This window comes from Pezoporus occidentalis, unplaced genomic scaffold (assembly GCF_034315485.1).
Source record: "Pezoporus occidentalis ecotype Australia unplaced genomic scaffold, CSIRO_AGI_Poc_V1 ctg47, whole genome shotgun sequence".
NCBI lineage: Eukaryota > Metazoa > Chordata > Aves > Psittaciformes > Psittacidae > Pezoporus > Pezoporus occidentalis.
Genome location: NW_026915802.1, coordinates 2,443,305 through 2,465,569, shown reverse-complemented (window position 1 = coordinate 2,465,569; position 22,265 = coordinate 2,443,305). Strand labels below are relative to the sequence as shown.

The 22,265-nt window shown below is 41.4% G+C and overlaps 1 protein-coding gene across 38 annotated transcripts in view; it reads right to left on the bottom strand.

Moving 5' to 3' along the window:
* Nucleotides 1–22,265, bottom strand: part of NRXN3 (neurexin 3) — a 1,035,236-nt gene that overhangs the window by 33,513 nt on the left and 979,458 nt on the right. For 22 of the 38 annotated variants that reach the window (XM_062636166.1, XM_062636181.1, XM_062636183.1 and 19 more), the window contains one exon: nt 8,452–8,536. In XM_062636166.1, the coding sequence (XP_062492150.1) occupies nt 8,452–8,536 (85 nt within the window). The remainder of the gene's footprint in view (nt 1–8,451; nt 8,537–22,265) is intronic. The other 16 variants (XM_062636168.1, XM_062636182.1, XM_062636184.1 and 13 more) reach the window with 1 other exon arrangement.

Sequence of the window (22,265 nt, the reverse complement as noted above, 5' to 3'; positions counted from 1 at the left end):
CAGGAGACCTGCGTAGCTAAATAGGGAATTGCTGGGTATGCTCAAGTGGAAGAGGAGAGTTTACAGGTCATGGAAGGAGGGGCTGGCCACTTGGGAGGAATATAAGGCTGCTGCTAGGGGATGTAGGAAGGCAGCTAGGAGGTCTAAGGCATCCTTAGAATTAAACCTAGCAAGAAGGGTCAAGGACAGCAAAAAGAGCTTTTTCAAGTACATGGCAGACAAAACTAACACCAGAGGCAATGTAGGCCCACTGATGAACGGGATGGGTGCCCTGGTGACAGAAGATGCAGAGATGGCAGAGTTACTGAATGCCTTCTTTGTCTCTGTCTACTCTGCTGCAGGCAGTCCTGAAGAGCCCTATACCCCGGAGACCTTAGATGAAGTCAGGTCGACGGAACGGTTTGCCTTAGTCGATGAGGAATGGGTTAGAGATCAGTTGAGCAATCTGGACATCCGTAAATCCATGGGTCCAGATGGGATGCACCCGCGGGTGCTGAGGGAACTGGCGGAAGTCATTGCTAGACCACTCGCCATCATCTTTACCAAGTCTTGGGAAACGGGAGAGGTGCCTGAGGACTGGAGGAAGGCAAATGTCACTCCGGTCTTCAAAAAGGGCAAGAAGGAGGACCCGGGTAACTATAGACCGGTCAGCCTCACCTCCATCCCTGGGAAAGTGATGGAACACCTTGTCCTTGGTGCCATCTTAAGGCATATCAAGGATGAGAGGGTTATGAGGGGCAGTCAACATGGCTTCACCAGGGGGAAATCATGTTTGACCAATCTCTTAGCCTTTTATGAGGAAATAACACGGTGGATGGATGATGGCAGAGCGGTGGATGTGGTCTACCTTGACTTCAGCAAAGCATTTGACACAGTCTCCCACAGCATCCTCACAGCTAAATTGAGGAAGTGTGGTCTGGATAATCAGGTAGTGAGGTGGACTGCGAACTGGCTGAAGGAGAGAAGCCAGAGAGTTGTGGTCTATGGGGCTGAGTCTAGTTGGAGGCCTGTAACTAGTGGAGTGCCTCAAGGGTCAGTACTGGGACCAGTATTATTTAATATATTCATCAACGATTTAGATGAGGGAATTGAGTGTACTATCAGCAAGTTTGCTGATGACACTAAGCTGGGAGGAGTGGCTGACACGCCAGAAGGCTGTGCTGCCATCCAGCGAGACCTGGACAGGCTGGAGAGTTGGGCAGGGAATAACGGGATGAAATATAACAAGGGAAAGTGTAGAGTCCTGCATCTGGGCAGGAACAACCCCAGGTTCCAGTATAGGTTGGGGAACGACCTGCTAGAGAGCAGTGTAAGGGAGAGGGACCTGGGGGTCCTAGTGGACGACAGGATGACCATGAGCCAACACTGTGCCCTTGTGGCTAAGAAGGCCAATGGCATCCTGGGGTGTATTAGAAGGGGGGTGGTTAGTAGGTCGAGAGAGGTCCTCCTTCCCCTCTACTCTGCCCTGGTGAGACCCCATCTGGAATATTGTGTCCAGTTCTGGGCCCCTCAGTTCAAGAAGGACAGGGAGCTGCTGGAGAGAGTCCAGCGCAGGGCAACCAAGATGATTAAGGGAGTGGAGCATCTCCCTTATGAGGACAGACTGAGGGAGCTGGGTCTCTATAGTCTGGAGAAGAGGAGACTGAGGGGTGACCTTATTAGTGTCTATAAATATATAAAGGGGGAGTGTCACGAGGATGGAGCCAGGCTCTACTCAGTGGCAAACAATGATAGGACAAGGGGTAATGGGTACAAACTGGAACACAAGAGGTTCCACTTAAACTTGAGAAGAAACTTCTTCTCAGTGAGGGTGACGGAACACTGGAACAGGCTGCCCAGGGAGGTTGTGGAGTCTCCTTCCCTGGAGACATTCAAAGCCCGCCTGGACACATTCCTGTGTAACATTATCTAGGTGTTTCTGCTCTGGCAGGGGGATTGGACTAGATGATCTTTTGAGGTCCCTTCCAATCTCTAGCATACTGTGATACTGTGAAAGGAAAGCTAACAACTGCACCAGGTGAAAATGTAGGCTGTGTCAGCCGGGGAGCTAGGATTAGGGCCCTACAGTCCATTTCAAGAGATCGCATTATGGGCTTCAGGCTAAGAAGTGAGTGTTTGCATCTTACTGTTTTGAGTAGTGCAATGAGCAGCTTGGGCTATGACCCAGATCAGTAGCCCAGCCACCAGCAACCAACCTGCTTTGTGCCAAAGCACTGCACTAATGGACATGCTTAACAGGAACAAGGGCAGTGGCATGAGGAGACAGCAGCTGTTAAGAAAGCATAACTATAATCCTCAGGGTTTTGAAGTCCCAGTAGAATCATAGAATTATAGAATCAATTAGGTTGGAAAAGACCTTTAAGATCATCAAGTCCAATCATTACCTTAGGACTGCCAAGACAACCAATAAGATCAGATTGTTGGGGTGCTCCTCATTTGACTGGAAACAGGTAAGTGCTTTCTTTCTTCATGATGGGAGTTAGGAGTAAAGATATTTCCCTTACAAACCTTTCACTCTGTGAGAGCTGCTGGGTGACCAAAATGCTACCACATGGCTGTGTTCAAAAGCACAGGCCCAGGACCCTGGCCTCAGCTTTTAAGAACTTGAATATTTGAGCCTTAGATCTCCCCAGAACAGGCCAGAAGAAAGGCCTGTACTCATACCAGAGAAAAGCATCATGTTTCTGGTGCAGAAACCAGATTTTTGAACATGTACTGGGACAAGAGACATTTCCATAGAGATAAGAGAGTGACTGCTCTCATCTGTAAGTAAATGTTTCTTCAGGGCAGATGAGCAGTTTCATGCTCTCTGTATCATTTACAGTAAGCCATTCCAGGAGTTCTAGATATCTAAGTGTATCTAGGCTTGTCTGCAGTAAGATGAATAGCAATAATTTTTATCCCAAACCTGCAATGGCTTCTTTTTCATTATGTAAAATACAGATGGGGTTTGGATTCACAGCTGTCACTACCATGTTTTAGAATAATTCCTTATGTATACATATGCATCCACAAGGGATGTCTGTAAGCTACTTCAGTCAGGACAGGTCCTGTGACAGCTTGTGGCTTCTAAACAACGGGATCTACAGAAATCCCAACAGAAATCAGTTTTGGAAAAGGGCACAGAGTGGTAGCCAGACTGATACAGTGAGTGTCACAAGCTAGCCAGGAAAATCCTGAGGGTAGCACAGTGAGGAAATAGCCTTTACACCACCTTCTTTTAAGGAGATGCAAGTGTCCAGATAGAGATCATCTGATTATTGAGATTCAGGTCTTGGTTTCAACAGAGTTAAGAGGCAATAAGACCATGCAATTGGCTCTCGTACGATATTTAGCCTTCAAGAGGACAGGATTTTCTGTCTTTTGAAATATCTTTGAGTACACCAAAACCAAAGTCTTCAAAAGGACTCTGTAGGGTACTGCATCTGATCCAGGACCGAGACCAAAGCAATATATTCAGATCTTGGGATTTGATTCTGACCCATATGAAATCTGAAAGCTTTTTACTTGCCAAGCTACATTATCTGCTCCCCTTGTCTCGGTTTTCACAGCAGATTCATAGTGATGTATATCATATCTCACATCTGCAGCAGTGAGTTCAGTAACCTTTGCATTACTGGACCATGGCACTGAGGGTGATGGAAGACCAAGCCCTGGCACTTGGCAGAAACTCAAGAGCTTTAAAAGCTACACATTATCAGAGCAACAAAAAGGAGGTTGTGCTGGGTTATGTCACTTAATTTTCAATTTGCTGAAAAAGGGATCAGGCAAGTCAGAAGGCAGCGTAAAATACATTGATCTGCCAACAGAACAGGATGAAGCAACTTCAAGCGGGTCCAATTAAAAAAAATAAAATAAATCTACCCCCCCCCCCCCCCCCCCGAAAATACCAGCAAGATAATCAGAATCTTTTCTTTCCATGATGTATACATTTATGTACCAGATCTTGGCATATGGATAGAATCCTGAGTTGGCTGGTGAAGTTAAAGGCTCTGTTCAGCCAAGCCAGCTCAACTGAATTTTGATAAGCTGGCTCAGATGGGTTTAATGCTCCAGAGTGGAATGGGCTGCATGAGTGCTTTGATACTGGCTGTATTGCAGATGCCATTCTAAGTTTCCTGGATGCACTGGGGATGGAAATAGTAAGATAGACAAAGAAACCCAAATGAGGAGCACCATAAACCAACTACTTTCCCTTCTAACTATGTTGGAAGCAAGGTCAGGTGGCCTGGGAAGAATACAGGGATGTTGTTCGGGAAGCTAGGGACCAGGTTAGGAAAGCTAAGGATCAGTTAGAATTAAACTTGGCTAGGGATGTTAAGGATAACAGCATGGGATTCTATAGGTACATAGCAAATAAAAAACAGACTAGGGACAACGTAGGCTCCCTCTGGAAGCTATCAGAAGAAGTGGCTACCCTGGGTTTGGAGAAGGCTGAGGTTCTGAATGACTTCTTTGCCTCGGTCTTCACTGGCAAAGGCTCTGACCAAACCACCCAAGTCTTGGAAGGCAGATGCAGGGACTGTGAGAATGAAGACCTTGCACCCACTGTAGGAGAGGATCTGGTTCGAGACCATCTTAAAAATCTGAACGTGCACAAGTCCATGGGTCCTGATGAGATCCATCCGCGGGTCCTGAAGGAGCTGGCAAATGAAGTTGCGAAGCCGCTGGCCATCAGATTTGAGAAATCATGGCAGTCAGGTGAAGTTCCTGATTGACTGGAAAAAGGGAAATATAACCCCCATTTTCAAGAAGGGGAAAATGGATGCCCTGGGGAATTACAGACCAGTCAGTCTCACCTCTGTGCCTGGCAAAATCTTGGAGCAGATTCTCCTGGATGGCATGCTAAGGCACATGAAAAACCAGCATGGCTTCACTAAGGGGAAATCCTGCCTGACCAATTTGGTGGCCTTCTATGATGGGGCTACAAAACTGAGGGACAGGGGTAGAGCAGTTGATGTCATCTACGTGGACTTGTGCAAAGCGTTCGACACTGTCCCACACGAAATCCTTGTCTCTAAACTGGGGAGACATCAATTTGATAGGTGGACCACTCGGTGGATAAAGAACTGGCTGGATGGCCGCACACAAAGAGCTGTGGTCAATGGCTCAATGTCCCACTGGAGACCAGTAACGAGTAGTGTCCCTCAGGGATCGGTGTTGGGACCGGTCTTGTTTAACATCTTTGTTGCTGACATGGACAGTGGGATTGAGTGCACCCTCAGCGAGTTTGCCGATGACACCAAGCTGTGTGGTTTGGTTGATACCCTGGAGGGAAGGAATGCCATCCAGAGGGACCTTGACATTCTTGTGAGGTGGGCTGATGCCAACCTCAAGAAGTTTAACCATGACAAGTGCAAGGTCCTACACCTGGGTCGGAGCAATCCCAGGCACAGCTACAGGTTGGGCAGAGAAGAGATTCAGAGCAGCCCTGCAGAGAAGGACTTGGGGATGTTGGTTGATGAGAAAATGAACATGAGCCAGCTTCACTGTGCGCTTGCAGCCCAGAAAGCCAACCGTATCCTGGGCTGCATCAAAAGGAGCGTGACCAGCAGGTCGAAGGAGGTGATCCTGCCCCTCTACTCTGCTCTTATGAGACCTCACCTGAATATTGTGTGCAGTTCTGGTGTCCTCAACATAAAAAGGACATGGAACTGTTGGAATAAGTCCAGAGAAGGGCCACACGGATGATCAGGGGACTGGAGCACCTCCTGTATGAGGACAGGCTGAGAAAGTTGGGGCTGTTCAGCCTGGAGAAGAGAAGGCTGTGTGGAGACCTCATAGCAGCCTTCCAGTATCTGAAGGGGGCCTATAGGGATGCTGGAGAGGGACTCTTCATTAGAGACTGTAGTGACAGGACAAGGGGTAATGGGTTAAAATGTAAACAGGGGAAGTTTAGATTGGATATAAGGAAGAAATTCTTTCCTGTTAGGGTGGTGAGGCACTGGAATGGGTTGTCCAGGAAGTTGTGAATGCTCCATCCCTGGCGGTGTTCAAGGCCAGGTTGGACAGAGCCTTGGGTGAGATATTTTAGTGTGAGTTGTCCCTGCCCATGGTGGAAGGGTTAGAACTAGATTATCTTAAGGTCCTTTCCAACTCTAACTGTTCTATAGTTCTATGATTCTATGAATTAGATAAGTTTATGCTTTTGGAGGCAAAAAGGACCTGCATATCCATCTTCATTCTGGTGACCTTGTACACCAGCACCTCTGAGAGCAGAAAACCTCAAAATCTGGAAGTGCAAATTTCATCAGAAAGGACCATCTAGGAAACCTTTTTAGTTTATAATCAGGCTAACATTTATTCTCAATGACACAGTAATTACCAAGAAGAGATTCAGATTTCAGTGCCTTATGTGAACCAGCATCCTATGAAGGAGGAGTGGGTGCGATAAAAGATACTGGATGAAATTTTCAAGAATGTGTAGTGGTTTAGAAAAGCACCTTCAGCAGATTTTCAGCAAATCATATTATTTTACACAGTAGATATTCAACTATCTGTAGGCATGTACAGCTGCTAACTGTAATCTTTAGCAGGATTTTTAAAGGTAAGTCATCTTTACAAATTCAGCATGTACTTATTTGAAGCATTAAATTTCTAATTCTGTCAAGAAAGAGGCCTTTTTAGTCTGGAAATATTTCTCTAAAGCACTCTGAAATTTCATGCTAAACATCTGTTTTATCAAACTTCTCCTCAAACTCTGATTTTTCTACTGGAAGCACAAGCTGAAAACATTGCTATTACCATTTCTAGCCATTGAAGTAATTGTTATTTCTGTGTTGAAACATAAATGACAATAATGTACATGATCTCATTTCCTCCTTCAGTTGAAATACTTGGCAATCAGAATAATAATAATAAAAAGTCTTGAAATGTTAGTGAAGCTTTAACGAAATGATTCCTATCCATTCACTTGCATACCAGTGGTGGTATGTTAGCCTTTTAGCATAGTCCTATTAATATCATGCCTCACTTTCATGATAATCACTGTGCTGGTATTTACTTAATTACTACTTTTATTTAAATTCCAAGTACCCACACTATTTATGCTTCACAATCAAGTATTATTTGGATTACTTTTCTGCCATATGGGGAGATGAAAAACTCATAGAGATCTGTGAAAAAAGAGATGGGAGTAGGCTGAGTTATCTGTTAGTATTAGTTGTTGTGTCGCTGTCTTTCGTGCCATCACAGGGGAGTCAAAAATACGAGTGGAAGTTCCCAGCTACAGGGCAATGCCAATGTCAGGTTACTGCAGGACCAAGTTCTATCAAAAATGCAGGTACAGCATGAGAAATTGAAAGAAATATGAAAGCACTAGCCTTGGGTGAATTTTAGTATTATTATTGTATTAACCAAATAGCTTCAGGAAACTAGAAACAGAAGATTGTAATGCTTTTTGGGGATTTTTTTTTTAAATGTAATCAGCCCAAATAAACCAAAGCAAAATCAAACAAAACAAAGCAAAACAAAAAATCTCCCAACCCTAAACTATTTATACATTTCATGTTTAACAAAAAAATTCTAACCAAATTCCTTCTTTTTCTTTTAAATGTACACAGAAATTCGATGATGTCTGTTCTCTATTATAGAAATGCTTAACTCATGGCAAGCCTCAAAAAAGACGACTTGAAAAAGCCTGTAAGAAATAAAATTGACTGCAGTTGCCTGCTGGATATCACATCATATATCTCACCAGAAAGAAAAACCATCAATTTATCAAAATGTATCTGAAAGGGAGAAGTTGAGTCAGTTCCACATGGCCAGTCCTTCTGACTCTTTAATGGATACATTTTGAAGCATCACTGCAGGTAACAGGGCAAGAATTGCTACTAATTTTGTTATGCTTGAGCTACGTTTTGGTGCTCCCCAATTTCTTTGGGATCACACAAAACAAAATTAGTACAAATACACTACCATGTTAACTGTAATCAAAATCCCATGGACAAATATATCCTTTTATAGTCCATCTTCAGAGCAATTAACAAAGATTAAAAAATGCTAATAACTCAGTATTGCTTCACATTTGTTTCTCTTCTGTTTTTCAAACATTCACCCTCCCCACTTCATAAATCTTTATTATTTGTCACATGTCACATTGGTATTTTTTGTTTCCCACTGTGTCAGTGAAGTAACTAGTACAAACATGTGAACTATTAATTAGATGGGATCACTTTCAGGAAGTTTGGCTTTCCATGCAAACAACTTCATATTAACAACATAGTGACCACATATCTGTGTTTTGCTGTTGCCAAGTCCATGGGATCTGATGCTTGGCTGTATAATTTTTATTTTATATACAGTGTATATATACATACATGTATATATATACACATATACACACATATATATACATATATAGTTATATATGTATACATTCACACACATATAAATATATGTATCCATTGTTTCTTGCAAATTAAATCAGAAAGCAAGCAAAACAAGACTGACCTGACTTACCTGTACTGGGCTCACAGTCGATGAAATCCTCATCATCACTGGAACACTCAGCCGATGAAACAATGTCATCTGTTGTCTGGCATGTGAAGGAAAGGAATGGAGGAAACAGAACAGAGAGAAAAAATATGAGATACTTGCAAGTCAAGAGGCTGGTACAGAGAAAGCTAAGTACCCTAGAAAAAAAAAAATCAGAATTTTCAGAATTTCAGAACTTTAAAAATATTTGTACAAAGCATTCTAGATATGCCTGTGTAAATGTGCCCTCCACAGAGCTGGAATCTCCTGTTGGAGCAATAGTACTTATCCTGTTGAGTATTTCAGGTGTGCTAGGGTGTGGTGTGCCCTGCCAGGCTGTTTAGTTTAGCAGGTGGACCATGCTGTGCTGTTGAACACAGTAAGTACAGCAGGCTATGACACCTGCTTGGCTGGCAAACTGTCCTCCCACAGCCAAAGTATATGAGTCTGGATGGAACATGCTGGGCTCCTCGACAAACACCAGTACCACGTAGGGCCAGCCAGAAGGCACTTACTGAGAGACTTACCATATGAGGCATGCTCAAGCTGAACATGCTTTCTGCAAAGAAAAACAGACTCAGATAATATGCATCATGCAGGCAGCTAGAAGTACTCTTTGCTGTGTTGCTAGATGCATCATTCTGGGGCAGAGATAGTTCCTGCTCTCCTAATGCACCTCTTCTTGGGCTGTGAATCCTTTATGTTTACCCACATAGTAAATATCTGTGCAACCAATTTGTTGCACGATGAAGAACTGCTGCATGTGTCAGGTATGCCCAACATGCAACCTTGACAAGTGAACAGGGAAGTGGCTATGACAGGGCTGACAGGCTGGAAAACCTGATTTGGCAGCTGGTGATATTTTACTACATTTTTTTTTTCTTTTTTTTTAATTTTTATTTTTCCTGCTGGTCTAATTAATGAGCAGCATGTACTGCAGCATGTTAGAGAGAAGTGCACCGGCATCTCTTCCCAGCAGCATGTCCTGCTTTTAATTGCTGCAATTAGCTGAATTAGTAATGCAGACCATTAGGGACAGTCTATGGCAGCCTCTGGACACAGGTTGTAATGCTCCTGCAAACAATACAAAATTAGCCCAGCTCAGCAGCCTGGGCTCAAGCCATGGCTTCTGCCGAAATTGTCTCCCTTAACAACTTTTCCTTGCAGAGAGCTGCCTATTCTGCTGAGCAGTAGGATCAGAGGGATGACTCCTGAAACAAAGCAACTAAAATGTTCCTCAGCATGCAGGAAGCACTGCTGAAATCTCCTCAGGAGCAGGGCAGCTGTACCTCTGTACACTGTACTTTAGCACTCTAAAAAGACTTTCCAGCCTTAAATAAGGTCTCCTTTACATCCCTATGTCTGATATGGCTGTCTCCAACATGCTCCCTCTTCTCTTCGTGTAAGTGTTCTGAGGTCTCAGCCTTTTCTTCCTGTGGACCTAGTGATATCAAGTCCCTCTGTCCCCTGCCAGAAGTTCCTTGCTCTCCCCTCTCTGTATTCTGAAGAAAACCAGAATGGAACAGTCAGCCAGAAAGATCAGATTGAACCTAGCATTCCTTCACTCCTGGTTCAGTGGCTTAGAATGAACCAAGAAAGAAAAACAAGATCAGCAAACTGGCTTTAAAAGTTTATCTGTTCAGTGAGAGGTAAAGAAAGGAGGAATGCATAAAATAGAAGTTTATTTTCTACAATTCTTCTGGACCTGTAATGTATATTTTATAAAGCCTTATTTATTCCAAAGGACACCAAATCACTTTATAATTTATACAAACAGTGATCACATCCTCCAACAGTGAAATGCAGCTGCCCCTGGGTAGAAAGATACTAGTTTTTAATTGCAGCACTGTAATTTAGCCCAATAAGTCAACAAAACTATACTGCAAGAAGCATTTTAAGCAGGTGAAATGTAGCTAGTAAAACCAGACATTTATATTACAGTTGTCTAAAGTACTTGTAAAAGGGTAATTGGTTTTGATTTCCATGTTGAATTTAGAACATATGAATTTTGCTCCTAATTGAAGATCTGACAATTCACATGTAAGGTCTCATAGAATAGTGATGATTTGCTTCAGGCAGGAAATAAAAATTGTAACAATGTGTGGTTGTCACTTATCAACTGCTATACTTATCCACTTCCACATTTGCTTACAAAATGATAGAATCATAGTTTCACAGAATAATTTGGGGTGGAAGGGACCTTAAAGATCATCTAGTTCCAACCCCCCTGCCATGGGAAGGGACACATTCCAGTAGAACAGGTTGCTCAAAGCCCTATCCAACCTGATCTTGAACACTGCCAGGGGTGGGGCAGCCACAGCTGCTTCTCTGGGCAACTGCTTCCAGTGCCTTACCACTCTCACAGGGCTTTAGGCAATATTAACCTGGAATCAGCTCTAATAGAATTGATAATGTGATTCAGCATTTGTAAAGAATACGGAATTCCTTTATGAGTCTTTCTTTTTGTTTTTTTCTCCTCTTGCTCATTAGGGGCATCATAAGAAACCAGCGAGGTAGCATGCCCACAAAAAAAAAAAAAAACAACAGAAAACAAAGGTTTAGGTGTATTTTGGAAATGATCAGCCAAATTAAAGGTAAAAACATTCATCCAGAACTATTAAATACGCTATATCTAGCTTGGGAAGTCTCTGTCCCACAGACACTGAAGAAAAAGTTATCACGATTTCCATTGTCTTGATCAGGACTCTCTCCCTGATGTTCTGCGCATAGCAAGGGCTAGCTGCAGGGTGCTGGTTTTGGTGAGCTTCTGTGGCCTTCCAGCTGCTCTCACAGATCCTGAACATGGGGGATGAAGAATTTTGAAGCCAAAATTAATTCTGAGCAGGAGCTGAAAAGTCATGAAGTCTGGTCCTTGTTTATCTTCTTGATCAGTTTCCCATCTAATTATATTCCCATCTAATTCCATTTTAGGACAGCACATGCAACATGTTTATGCTGCATTCTTAGATATATGTTCTAAATTTCCTTCTGTAAAGTCCTCATGCAGCTTGTGTTGGTTCTGAACAAAGGAGGACACATTGGACAAAATGCAAATGCGTGATGTGCGATACTCATCAACCCTGCCAACTCTGACCCTTATCTGCACTTTTTCGTGACTAGTTCCAACCCGATTCTATCAATTAATCTCTGACCTTTTCTCCCATCACCATTGCATGCTATTTTTCCTGATATTCCAGTTTCTCTTGATCTGTGATTGCTGTTTATCCCATGCTGCTGATTTCAGATGTATAAAAATGAGGGTTCAAAAAGAGAAAAACCTCCAGAAGTGGTGGTAGACTTAAGACAAGGTCATTAACGAGATCTCTAGAAACCACAGAAAAGATAAATACACTAATCTGTCTTGCCACTTCCTATCTTGTATTTTTGATCTCAGTACTTTCCATCACAATTCATCACTAACTGATTTTCTACTCCCATCACGTACTGGTTTTCCATGCACCTTATGCTCAGAATCAACATCTGAATCATCCTGGAGGAATAAAGCTATTTCAGTGAGAAACAGCAGCAAATTCCTGACCACAGAAACCTCCAAAAGACCATAACTTCTTGTAACTGGAATCTGTACCTTTCAAAACCCTCCTGGAGCTAAGAATTTTCAACAGATGATTATTGACCTTGCTGCTTCCACAAGACAGGAGAGGCTACTGAGCAGAGATGCTAGAAATCTCTCCACTAAGACCATTTCTTCTCATCAGAAATGGCTCACCCTGTGAGGCAGCAAGCAAAACCAGCTATTCTGTTTCTGGTTCCCTTTCCCCATTTTTGAAATGGGGTTGATTATACTCACCGGTTGCCCCCAGGGGATGTAAACAGATTAATTCTTTAATGTCTGCCCAGTGATCTAGAAACGGTAAATGCTAAACAGGCACCATGACAATAAAAAAAACTTCTCCATATACTATGATGGAAATGATGTTTGTGTTTCCATTGGAAAGAACTTGAGAGAGAAAATATTTTTCTATTCCATGTATTAGCTAAACTCTATATTAAAAATAATAATTCATACCATACTATTTTAAAATATGTATTTCATTTTTAAAGAATCCCAGCTTTGAAATTACTTGGCCCTGTATTAAAGGACATAAAACTAAAGATAGGTATTATAATAACTTCCAATAAAATCTCTCTCTGGCAGGAACCCTTTTTATTCCTTCCTCTGAAAGATTTCTTATGGCATTTATATTATTTTTTTTTTTCTCTCCCTCTCTCCAGTGTTTAATGAAATTGCCTTGGAACAAAACCAGGGTAGGAGAAAGTGCTAAACTCTGAGTCCACCCTGGAGGATTTATGGGCATATTTACCTCCAAATTCTTTCAATTTCACTGAATTGGCTCCCTATTCCTTTCCATGAATTATTAGCTCTGTAATCGCCTCCTCCCAATTATTCACTCTAGGAGCCTCTTCAATCTTGCCACGGTGATGGTTCTACATCTTTGTTCATTATACTGTACATACTGGTGTGGGATATAAAGCACAAGGAAAGTTGGGATGGCATGGCAAGACCTGCTCAAGATGACTCCATTTCTGTCCAATCTTCCAAGTGCTCAAACCCCTAATTTATGTGTCAGATCCACAGCCTTTGCCCCTTTGTTATACACATAGTGGCAGGTGCTGAATCTTCCTTTTCCCAAATGCAAAGCTTTTTTTTTGACACCTTGCTCTTTGGGTTTACCATTATTTAAAGATACAAGGTCATTAATGAGATCTCTAGAAACCACGGAAAAGATAAGTGCACTGATCTGTCTTGCCACTTCCTATCTTGTATTTTTGATCTCAGTGCTTTCCATCACAATTTATCACTAACTGATTTTCTAATCCCATCAAGCACACAGGGTAAAATAAGTCCAGTCACAGAAAAGCTTTATGAAATTATAAATAATGCACCCAAGAATGATGGAGTTCTCATTTCTAGTGGGAGAGAAAAGACACGGATGCATAAATTCAAACCCCAGACAAATTCCTTCAAAAGTACATACTTGGTAGTTGCTTCACTTGGTAAAGTAGGATAGCCTTTTGCTTGAAACTCATCTTCACACTGTATACATTACTTTCAATTCAACACTATTATTTGAAAAGTAAATTTAAATGCTTTGTTGCAAAAGAAGTTTAAATCTCTTTGCCACCAAGGAACCACAATTTACAATCTTTCTTGAAATATGACCACCACAAAATGCCAGGCACAAATAACTTCCCAACAGTGGAGAAATATATTTGTATTAATTTAGGCAGTACCTTTGCCTTTCACACCTCAGATGTTCAGAGCTGAAACTCAACAAACTTTTTCTAAACCCAACCGCATGACTCCCTCCACTGTTCCCATAATGCTATATTTTTTGATTATCTCAAATTTATTATGGGATATGGACAATGTACTTGTCTTCCATGCGTAACAGCATACAGTATGGATGCTATCCCAGAATGGCAAAATGTTTGTGATGCTTCCAGAAACCCTGATGTTTCTTGGCAAAGAACAGGCTCAAGGCAGTTGCTGCCTTCCCAAAAGAAGATAGCAGAGGAAATGTCTGTCTCATTAGGTGTCATTTCTAGCTTGACTACCTCAACCTTTTGTACTTTGATAACCAAGCTTTTTAAAGAACTTGCATTCTGTTCACACTACTCTAATTACATGGGAATCCTTCACCAGTCCTTTCTATACCTTATATTTTTTTCTCACTTTCTATTTAATCTTTATTTGCAAAATACCCTGGAGTTCATTACATTTTAGTAGACCTGAGAGACTCAGCCTAGACAAATTTGAGCTACTACATACAGATAGAAAGAATCTGCATACAAACAGGAAAATATTAGGAATGTTGTGAAAATCATAATGAGGTATTATAAAAGAAGCTGCAATTTGGGATGGCATAAAATTTTAAGGAGAGTCCTGGATCTACTGCTAAAAGGTATTAATCCTCTCCAACTCATTAGCACTGGACAGTACAACATGTATTTTCTTATCATGGTGCAGACACAAAGATGCGCAAGCCCTTTTCACCCACACACACTGGTGCTAACGTTGTGTCTGCCTCTGCAGAAGCAAGGCATCAAAGAACATGAAACTTGTAATTTTTCTTCATATAGCTCATTTGGGGTGACTGCAAAAACCAGAGGACCTAATCCTCTGTTGGTTTAAATTGGCATTGATTTCAACCAGGCTACACAATTTACAGCAGGAGAACATAGGTTATTATGTTTAGTTTTGGACAATTCAGTGCCAAAAGATTTAGGGTAATTGAAGGCAATTCAGAGAAGAGCCACAGAAAAGATGAAAGAACTGGAGAGATATATGAATGAGACAGGCTTAGAAAAACTAAATATCAGAGCTTATTTTATCAAGGACTAAAATGTATACAAGTGTCAAAAGGGTATAATAAACATCAAGAAGGTAGATGAGCTATTTAGGGTGCTTCAAAAAAGTACTGGATAAAATGAAAACAAAATAAAAATTAGGATTACTTCCAGCAAGAAAGATCTTAATAGTAATCTTTAATAACTATGGAGAAGTCTCCCAAGAAAGTGCCAGAAACCACCAGTACTGAAATGAAGCCATTCAGGTATTTTTATCATTAGTTTATACACTTGAGTGGGGAAGAACTCACCTCATAAAGCTTCAATACAAACTAATTAATTCTAAAACAATTCAGTGTTTGCATCCTCTCTATCACTATATAATAGAAACACATCATATGCATTCTCCTCTGTCATTCCACAGCAGGCAGTAAAGCAATCCAGCACAGCCTTTTAGCTAGTTAGAGCAAGAAGGTATCATTGCTGTAGACCTGTTCAGCCCATGGGAAGAAATCCAGGTTATGTTCCCAGGGCAATGACTTAAGTAACCGGCAGGCATATACCCTTCAACAGTAGCCCAGCAAAAGCGCATTTCCGGGTTGTGTGTTCCTGGCTGGACATAAAAGCTGATTTGCTGTCAAACTGTATCATTTAGTAGGGATCATGAGAGAGCTACCCCTTAACAAAATCAGCCATTTGTTCATTACTGTGGCAGACAAGAGATTAAGTTACTAGCCAGTTAAGTAAGAGAAGGCAAATAATAATCCCCCCAATTGTATGTCAAACTAGTGTCATGGGCAGTCATGTTTAAAAAGAGCCTTGAAAGCTGAATTAGTCTTTTGAAAACCAAAAGCCTGTCTCAATAGACTCAATAGTGCATCAAGACTGTAAAGTCTGCCTATTCTTGACCAGGTTTGATGCCAAATTTCAGGGACTTTTTTTCTGTCCCTAAACTGTGCAAAGATTATGGGGAAAAAAATCATGTTTCTGCCTTTTTTCTCCATCTGCTGGCAGTGGCAAAGGTGATGATGTTGTGAGGGAGTGTGAGAAGAGAAAGAGAAGGGAGGGCAAAGAAAGAAGGGAGGGAAAAAGGGGAAAAAAGGAAGTAGGGAGGATTAATCTGCCTGTTGTTCAAGACATCCTGACAGGGGAAAGAGGAGTATTGAACCACAGCAGCTTAACCTAACTTCAATGTACCTTCCCAAAAGCAGAAGGAATGTAATGGTACGTGGTGGTTTGCTGATAAGCAAATCCTTCTAAATCCTTTCAATTTATTTCTTGGCCTGAAGAAATTACATACTATTTAGGAGCTAAAAAAAAAAAAAAAAAATTAATTTCCAGGAACCTAGATTGGTTGTTTATTGATTATATAAGCACACAGCCACTTGCTTTGCTGTTTGTTTCCCAGTATAACAGTGCTCCTTTCATCTTCATCTGGCAAAGGATCAACCAGCAAGTCCTTCTCCAAATTACTCAGTGCAACCCTCAAGATCTGCAAAAGTTCTGAACTGGACTGTAAAATATAATTTCTTGGCTTAAACACAAAAGATGCAGCTTTGGCATGAGAGGAGACTCTTTTCTGTCCCTTATCAATCTATTGCTCCTTTCCACATGCATTTGCTTGCTTCCAAAGAAGTACCTTGAAGATGAAAGTTGTGTCTCTATACACTGAAGTAATTATCTGATTATACTGCCTCTTGGAGTTTCAGAGGGGTAGAATTTTCACACTGAATGTCCTTTTTCATCATTTGATAGAGCTTCTTCCTCTTCCTTATTATATTTTTATTTCTCATTGAAACAAACCTGTCACTTGAAACAGAAACCATCAGCCTTATTTAAGCATAACCCCAGTTATGCAGATGGTAGTGATGCAGCTGAAAACTCATTAAGAAAGGTACACTAGGTGTACTTGTCATGAACTAAATTAATGACATCGCTTAATCCTAAAAATTAAGCCATTACAACAGAACCCACAAGAACTCCCACCCTAAAATCAGTGAGAGCTGCAGGAAGGATAAGACTTCTGAAATTCAGGCTCTGCTCAGGGATCTGATTTTCTGAAAATCACATCAATCTACACAGTGCTGTTTTCCAATGCATTTCCAAGAATCTTCAAATGGGAGATATTTCTTTTAGGAAATGCTCTGAAAATAGTTTCAGAGTGGTCTCCCCTATGTCACGATCCCCCTTCAGAAGAACTGAAAACCAGACAAATGCACTGGGCAGCAGAGTCGTCAACCTATCCCATTTATCAGCATCCGCTTAAAAGTAGCACTCAGGAAGCAAAAGCTGAATAAAGATTCCCAGAGATATGTAGAAAAAAGCCATCTTATTGCCAGAATTTAGAATCCTGATGGTATGTATCCTAGCCCTACGACCGCAGTCTGATGTGTTAAAGTGCCACAGAGATAATTTCATTAATATGCTGGGCTTTGAATGACACTTGCTGGAGAACACCTGCTTCACCAACAGAAGGGCAGGACAGACCACTGAGGAACAGTAACTTCTTAAATTGCCCCACGCCAAATTGCCAAGGACATTGAATCACAGCCCTCATGTTACTTGATTTTACATTCCTGACATTGTCATAAATTCACTGTCTGATGTCAGGAAAATTGCTTCCTTTCTGCATATTTATACTGCTATAAAATGGTAAGAAAACATCTATGCTTACTTGGCATAAAATTAGATTTTAGTAAACATTTCACATTCTCAAAGCAAAGCCTAAGTACACAAAATTCTTTCACATTTAGTAAAGGGAAGCCTATATTTCAGAAAGTTAGAAACTCAAATGATCTGAGATGAATCAGTTGCCCTTTGAAGACTCGGCCTCTAGTAAGAGTAAATGGGTTTTCTTTGCGTGCTAGCTTGCACTTAATAACTGTGTCAGAAGAATATTTTTCATTTACACTTTGCTCCTTTGCTGGAAATCAATATGTCGTTTGCTGGCATTTTCTCCTGGACATCTTTATTTAGCTTGTCTTTTCTTCCTCAGAGGGCAGAGAGTTGTATTTGATTTTCTTCTATTATTGATTGGATCACTCTGAGCAAGAAATAAATAACCAAGTACAACATAGTAGCTTTAATGACAATCTCTTAAGCCTCAAAATCTGCACACCTTGTTGCATTACCCCCAACACATGATTTAAAAGAAACAAATCTGTAAATTAAGGTTACTATGTAGCAAAGAGGCAGTCACACACAATTTAACTGGCATTTCTATTTACGTGCTCATTAACAAAACTAAAAGTCCTGTTTCTTTTTTTTGAAGCAGTACTCCTATTGCTGTAGTATCTAGTTCTGGGATCTCATAACGTCTTAAAAATGAGGCCTAATGAGAAAACAGAGATATGGGAGATCTTCTTCCAGCAGACATCTTTCACTAGAGAAAATGTGAGCATGTTCACATATTTATCGCTGATGGCCAGAGACAGTATGGACTAATACTGTTGCATGACATCCTTGTCTCTAAACTGGAGAGACACCAATCTGATGAATGGACTACTCGGTGAATAAACAAGTGGCTGGATGGCTGCACACAAAGAGTTGTGGTCAATGGCTCAATGACCCACTGGAGACCAGTAACGAGTGATGTCCCTCAGGGATTGTGCTGGGACTGATCCTGTTCAACATCTGTGTTGGTGACATGGACAGTGGGATTGAGTGCGCCCTCAGCAAGTTTGCCAATGACACCAAGCTGTGTGGTTTGGTTGATCTGCTGGAGGGAAGGAATGCCATCCAGAGGGACCTTGACACAGTTGTGAGGTGGGCTGATGCCAACCTTATGAAGTTTAACCATGCCAAGTGCAAGGTCCTACACCTGGGTTCAGAGCAATCCCAGGCACAGCTACAGGTTGGGCAGAGAAGAGATTCAGAGCAGCCCTGTGGAGAAGGACTTGGGGGTGTTGGTCAATGAGAAAATGAACATGGGCCGGCAGTGTGCGCTTGCAGCCCCGAAAGCCAACCGTATCCTGGGCTGCATCAAAAGGAGCGTGACCAGCAGGTAGAAGGAGGTGATCCTGCCCCTCTACTCTGCTCTCTTGAGACCTCACTTGGAGTACTGTGTACAGTTTGGTGTTCCCAGCATAAGAAGGACATGGGGTTGTGGAGCAAATCTAGAGGAGGGCCACATGGATGGTCAGGAGGCTTGAGCGCCTTCCATATGAAGACAGGCTGAGAAAGTTGGGGCTGTTCAGCCTGGAGAAGAGAAGGCTGCGTGGAGACCTCACAGCAGCCTTCCAGTATCTGAAGGGAGCCCACAAGCATGCTAGAGAAGGACTCTTCATCAGGTACTGTAGCAAGAGGACAAAGAATAATGGTTTTAAACTTAACCAGGGAAGTTCACTTTGGATATAAGGAAGAAGTTCTTTACTGTAAGGATGGTGATGGTGAGGCACTGGAATGGGTTGCCCAAAGAGGTGGTAAATGCTCCATCCCCGGCAGTGTTCAAGGCCAGGCTGAATAGAGCCTTGGGCAACATGGTCTAGTGTAAGGTGTCCCTGCCCATGGCAGGGGGTTTGGAACTAGATGATCTTAAGGTCCTTTCTAACCCAAACCATTCTATGATTCTATGACTCTCTAATAGCTTGCACCTGATCTGCAAAATCTCCGTGCAGCAAATGATGGTGGAGGGGCCCTGGCTGCACCGAAGTGCCACGATAGCTCACAGCATCCTGCCCCACATCAAAAAGGATGCGACCAATAAGCCAACCCTGGGGGTAACAGTAATCCCCGACATTTTTTTTAAAGGGGGAGTTCTTTGCCTCCTCCCGTGCTTCTCTCTTAATTTCTCCGACTCATTATTACATAGGCCACAAACAGCATATGCAACAGTAAATTTCATAAAGAAGAAAATACCCTTGTCTATGGTCCAAGCTATGGCACTTAAAATCTAAAGTGTCAGCGTATGCTATTCATAAAGTAACAATAAACATAATCACTCTGAACAAATGTTCCTTAAAACAACTTCTGCAATTATTGTAAGTACCTTTGAGTCCAGTAATATAAACAACTATCTTTGAATATTTGCATTAATGCACTAGACTACTCTTTCCAGACAAATATTTCTCTTTCTCTCCAAACATTAAAACACACTTAGAAAATGGCATTTAAATACTGTTACTCACAAGATTCACACATTAGCTCACAAGGGGGAGGGGTTTGCCACGCACATTTAAATGCAGAATAAACATAACACAGGATAAATGTAGAATAAACCTTCGCCCACTAGATACATGTCAGAACTTAGAACTGCTCCCTGAATAACATCCTAGACAGAGCAGTTAACAAAGGGAAATAGCCACTGAATTCCTTTGTAGAAGTGTATTACACATACCTATTACAAAGTCCATAAATAGTTTTTGTTTATAAACAATAAGAAAATTCACAAGCACAAAGAAGGTCCCAAAAATCACAGATTTTCCAGAAAAAGTGACAGCCCCTTAACACAAGGTCGTCCTTCCTCTTTAGTATAGGATATAAATGTGGTCGATTCTAATAAAAATGAAGCTATTCAGTTCTAGATATTCTTTCATCCAGGAATACCTCTGTCAAATATTTGATGCTTAAAAATCATGCTTTTCTATCATTAACTTTTTTTTCATTCCTTCTGAAATGTGAATAGACTAAGAACTTTACTAAGGGGATAGGGAACTGACTTCACAGCACGTGCTAGCAAAAAACACTTAACAAAAAAGTAGAGCAGCCACCCAAATCAGTCCTAACACCACCAGAAGTCACAGAGGAAAACTTAGGAAAGGTAGAGAGAGAAGTTTGTCCATTCTCCTCCAATCCTAACTTAAACAAGGAGAGATCTCAACAAAATACTCCCATCAAACATATACCCATCAGGTCAAAAATCATACTTGGTCCAACAAGTATTGATGAAGCCAGGTAAACTTCAACCTCCTGAGCTGACAAACATAAAAAATGCCTCCTGGGATCCCATTAAATTTGAACTGAACTTCACTTCAATGCCACATCAAGTGGCCCAAGCTGCAAACGGTTGTCATGCAAGAAAATTCTGCCATTGAGTAGGCAGACTCCCATGCACAGCAAACATGGTGAACACTTATCCCTGCTGGGTTTCTCTGCAGCCCCTGCCTAATCAGAACATTTGCTCTCCACGCTGGATAAGAAGGCCATTTTCCTTGCTTATTTATTTAGCTGTCTATTGTGTTTGATTAACTGTAGTAAAAGCAAATCAATTTTTTGTGTTCTTGTAAAATGAAAAAAACGGAACAAAGTTAGCTTTAATGGCCCAATATACGCTCAGCTGGAATGCGCTTACCGAGCAAGCGAGCTAGACAAAGGAATTCAGGCAGCTTTAAACACCACTGGGAACATGCTGAGATCATATGTACCTCTACCTGTTTAAAGGAAAAAAAACAAATCCACCCGACACCATTGAAGATGCTTTCTGTTACTCTGTAATTCCATATATAAAGGCTTCTAGTACTACAACGGTTTTCTTTTGCATCCTTCATATTTCCATGGCCAGAGCTGGGAGATGCTAGGAAACAAGTATTCAGAGGAACATTGTCAGAAGGAGAAGATAATGAAGTTTTAAATCCATGAGAATACTTCCTCCACTGTCAGTAAACTTGCCTCTAAACTCAGATTTGTTGTAACGTTTTTGACATCAATAACCTCGCATAAGGATTGTAAGATAGCATGAAATTCATGACCAACTATGAAATGAAGAGGTTTCTGCATAATGAATTTGAGTGAGACGCTTATCCTTGCAAGGTAGCACCCTGAGAAACTCTCTCATATATTGTAATTTTAGCGTTGACAACAGTGGAAATCACAAAAGAAACTATGCTTGATTTTATGCAATACCCATTAAAAGCCTTTAGTAATATATAAACATACTCAGACCATGGAAGCCAAGTATTAACCTACAAAGAATTTAGCTTCAGCCTTAGCAATGCATAAAAAGGGACAGCTTGACCATGACAGAAACAAAATGTAGCAAAAGGTATTTGTACCCATATCTGAAGCACTCCAGTCACCAAATACATAGATAAATGTGTGTGCATAGATTTCTTTCTACATTAGTTTTGTCCTTTTAACAAGAATTTTTGAAAGCAGAAAAGAATCCAGCCATCCCTGTTCTAAAATTTGACGTTCCTCCTTTGCTGTAATAGCTATTGCAACAGCTTTGGGATGATGGTATGTGTCTAGTCTCTCCTGAGAGGAAACAAGATCACTTTCCCTTAAAATTCCTATCTCCATGGTATGATTATTATAGCTTCACTTGTATTATCCAGAAACAAATCATAGAAGCCACTGGCATTAAAAGGTGGTACCTTCTGGCATTTTTACGACCTAATTTTACCACTTAATTCAGACTTTGGACATACTCACACTAGAGAGCTTACTGGCCATGCCAGCATGTCCAAGCTGCCAGAGCTGTTACCTTTAGATTCAGCAATGCTGACAGAAGAAGGGGGTTTGCTGGAAGTTACACCAGCTCTGAG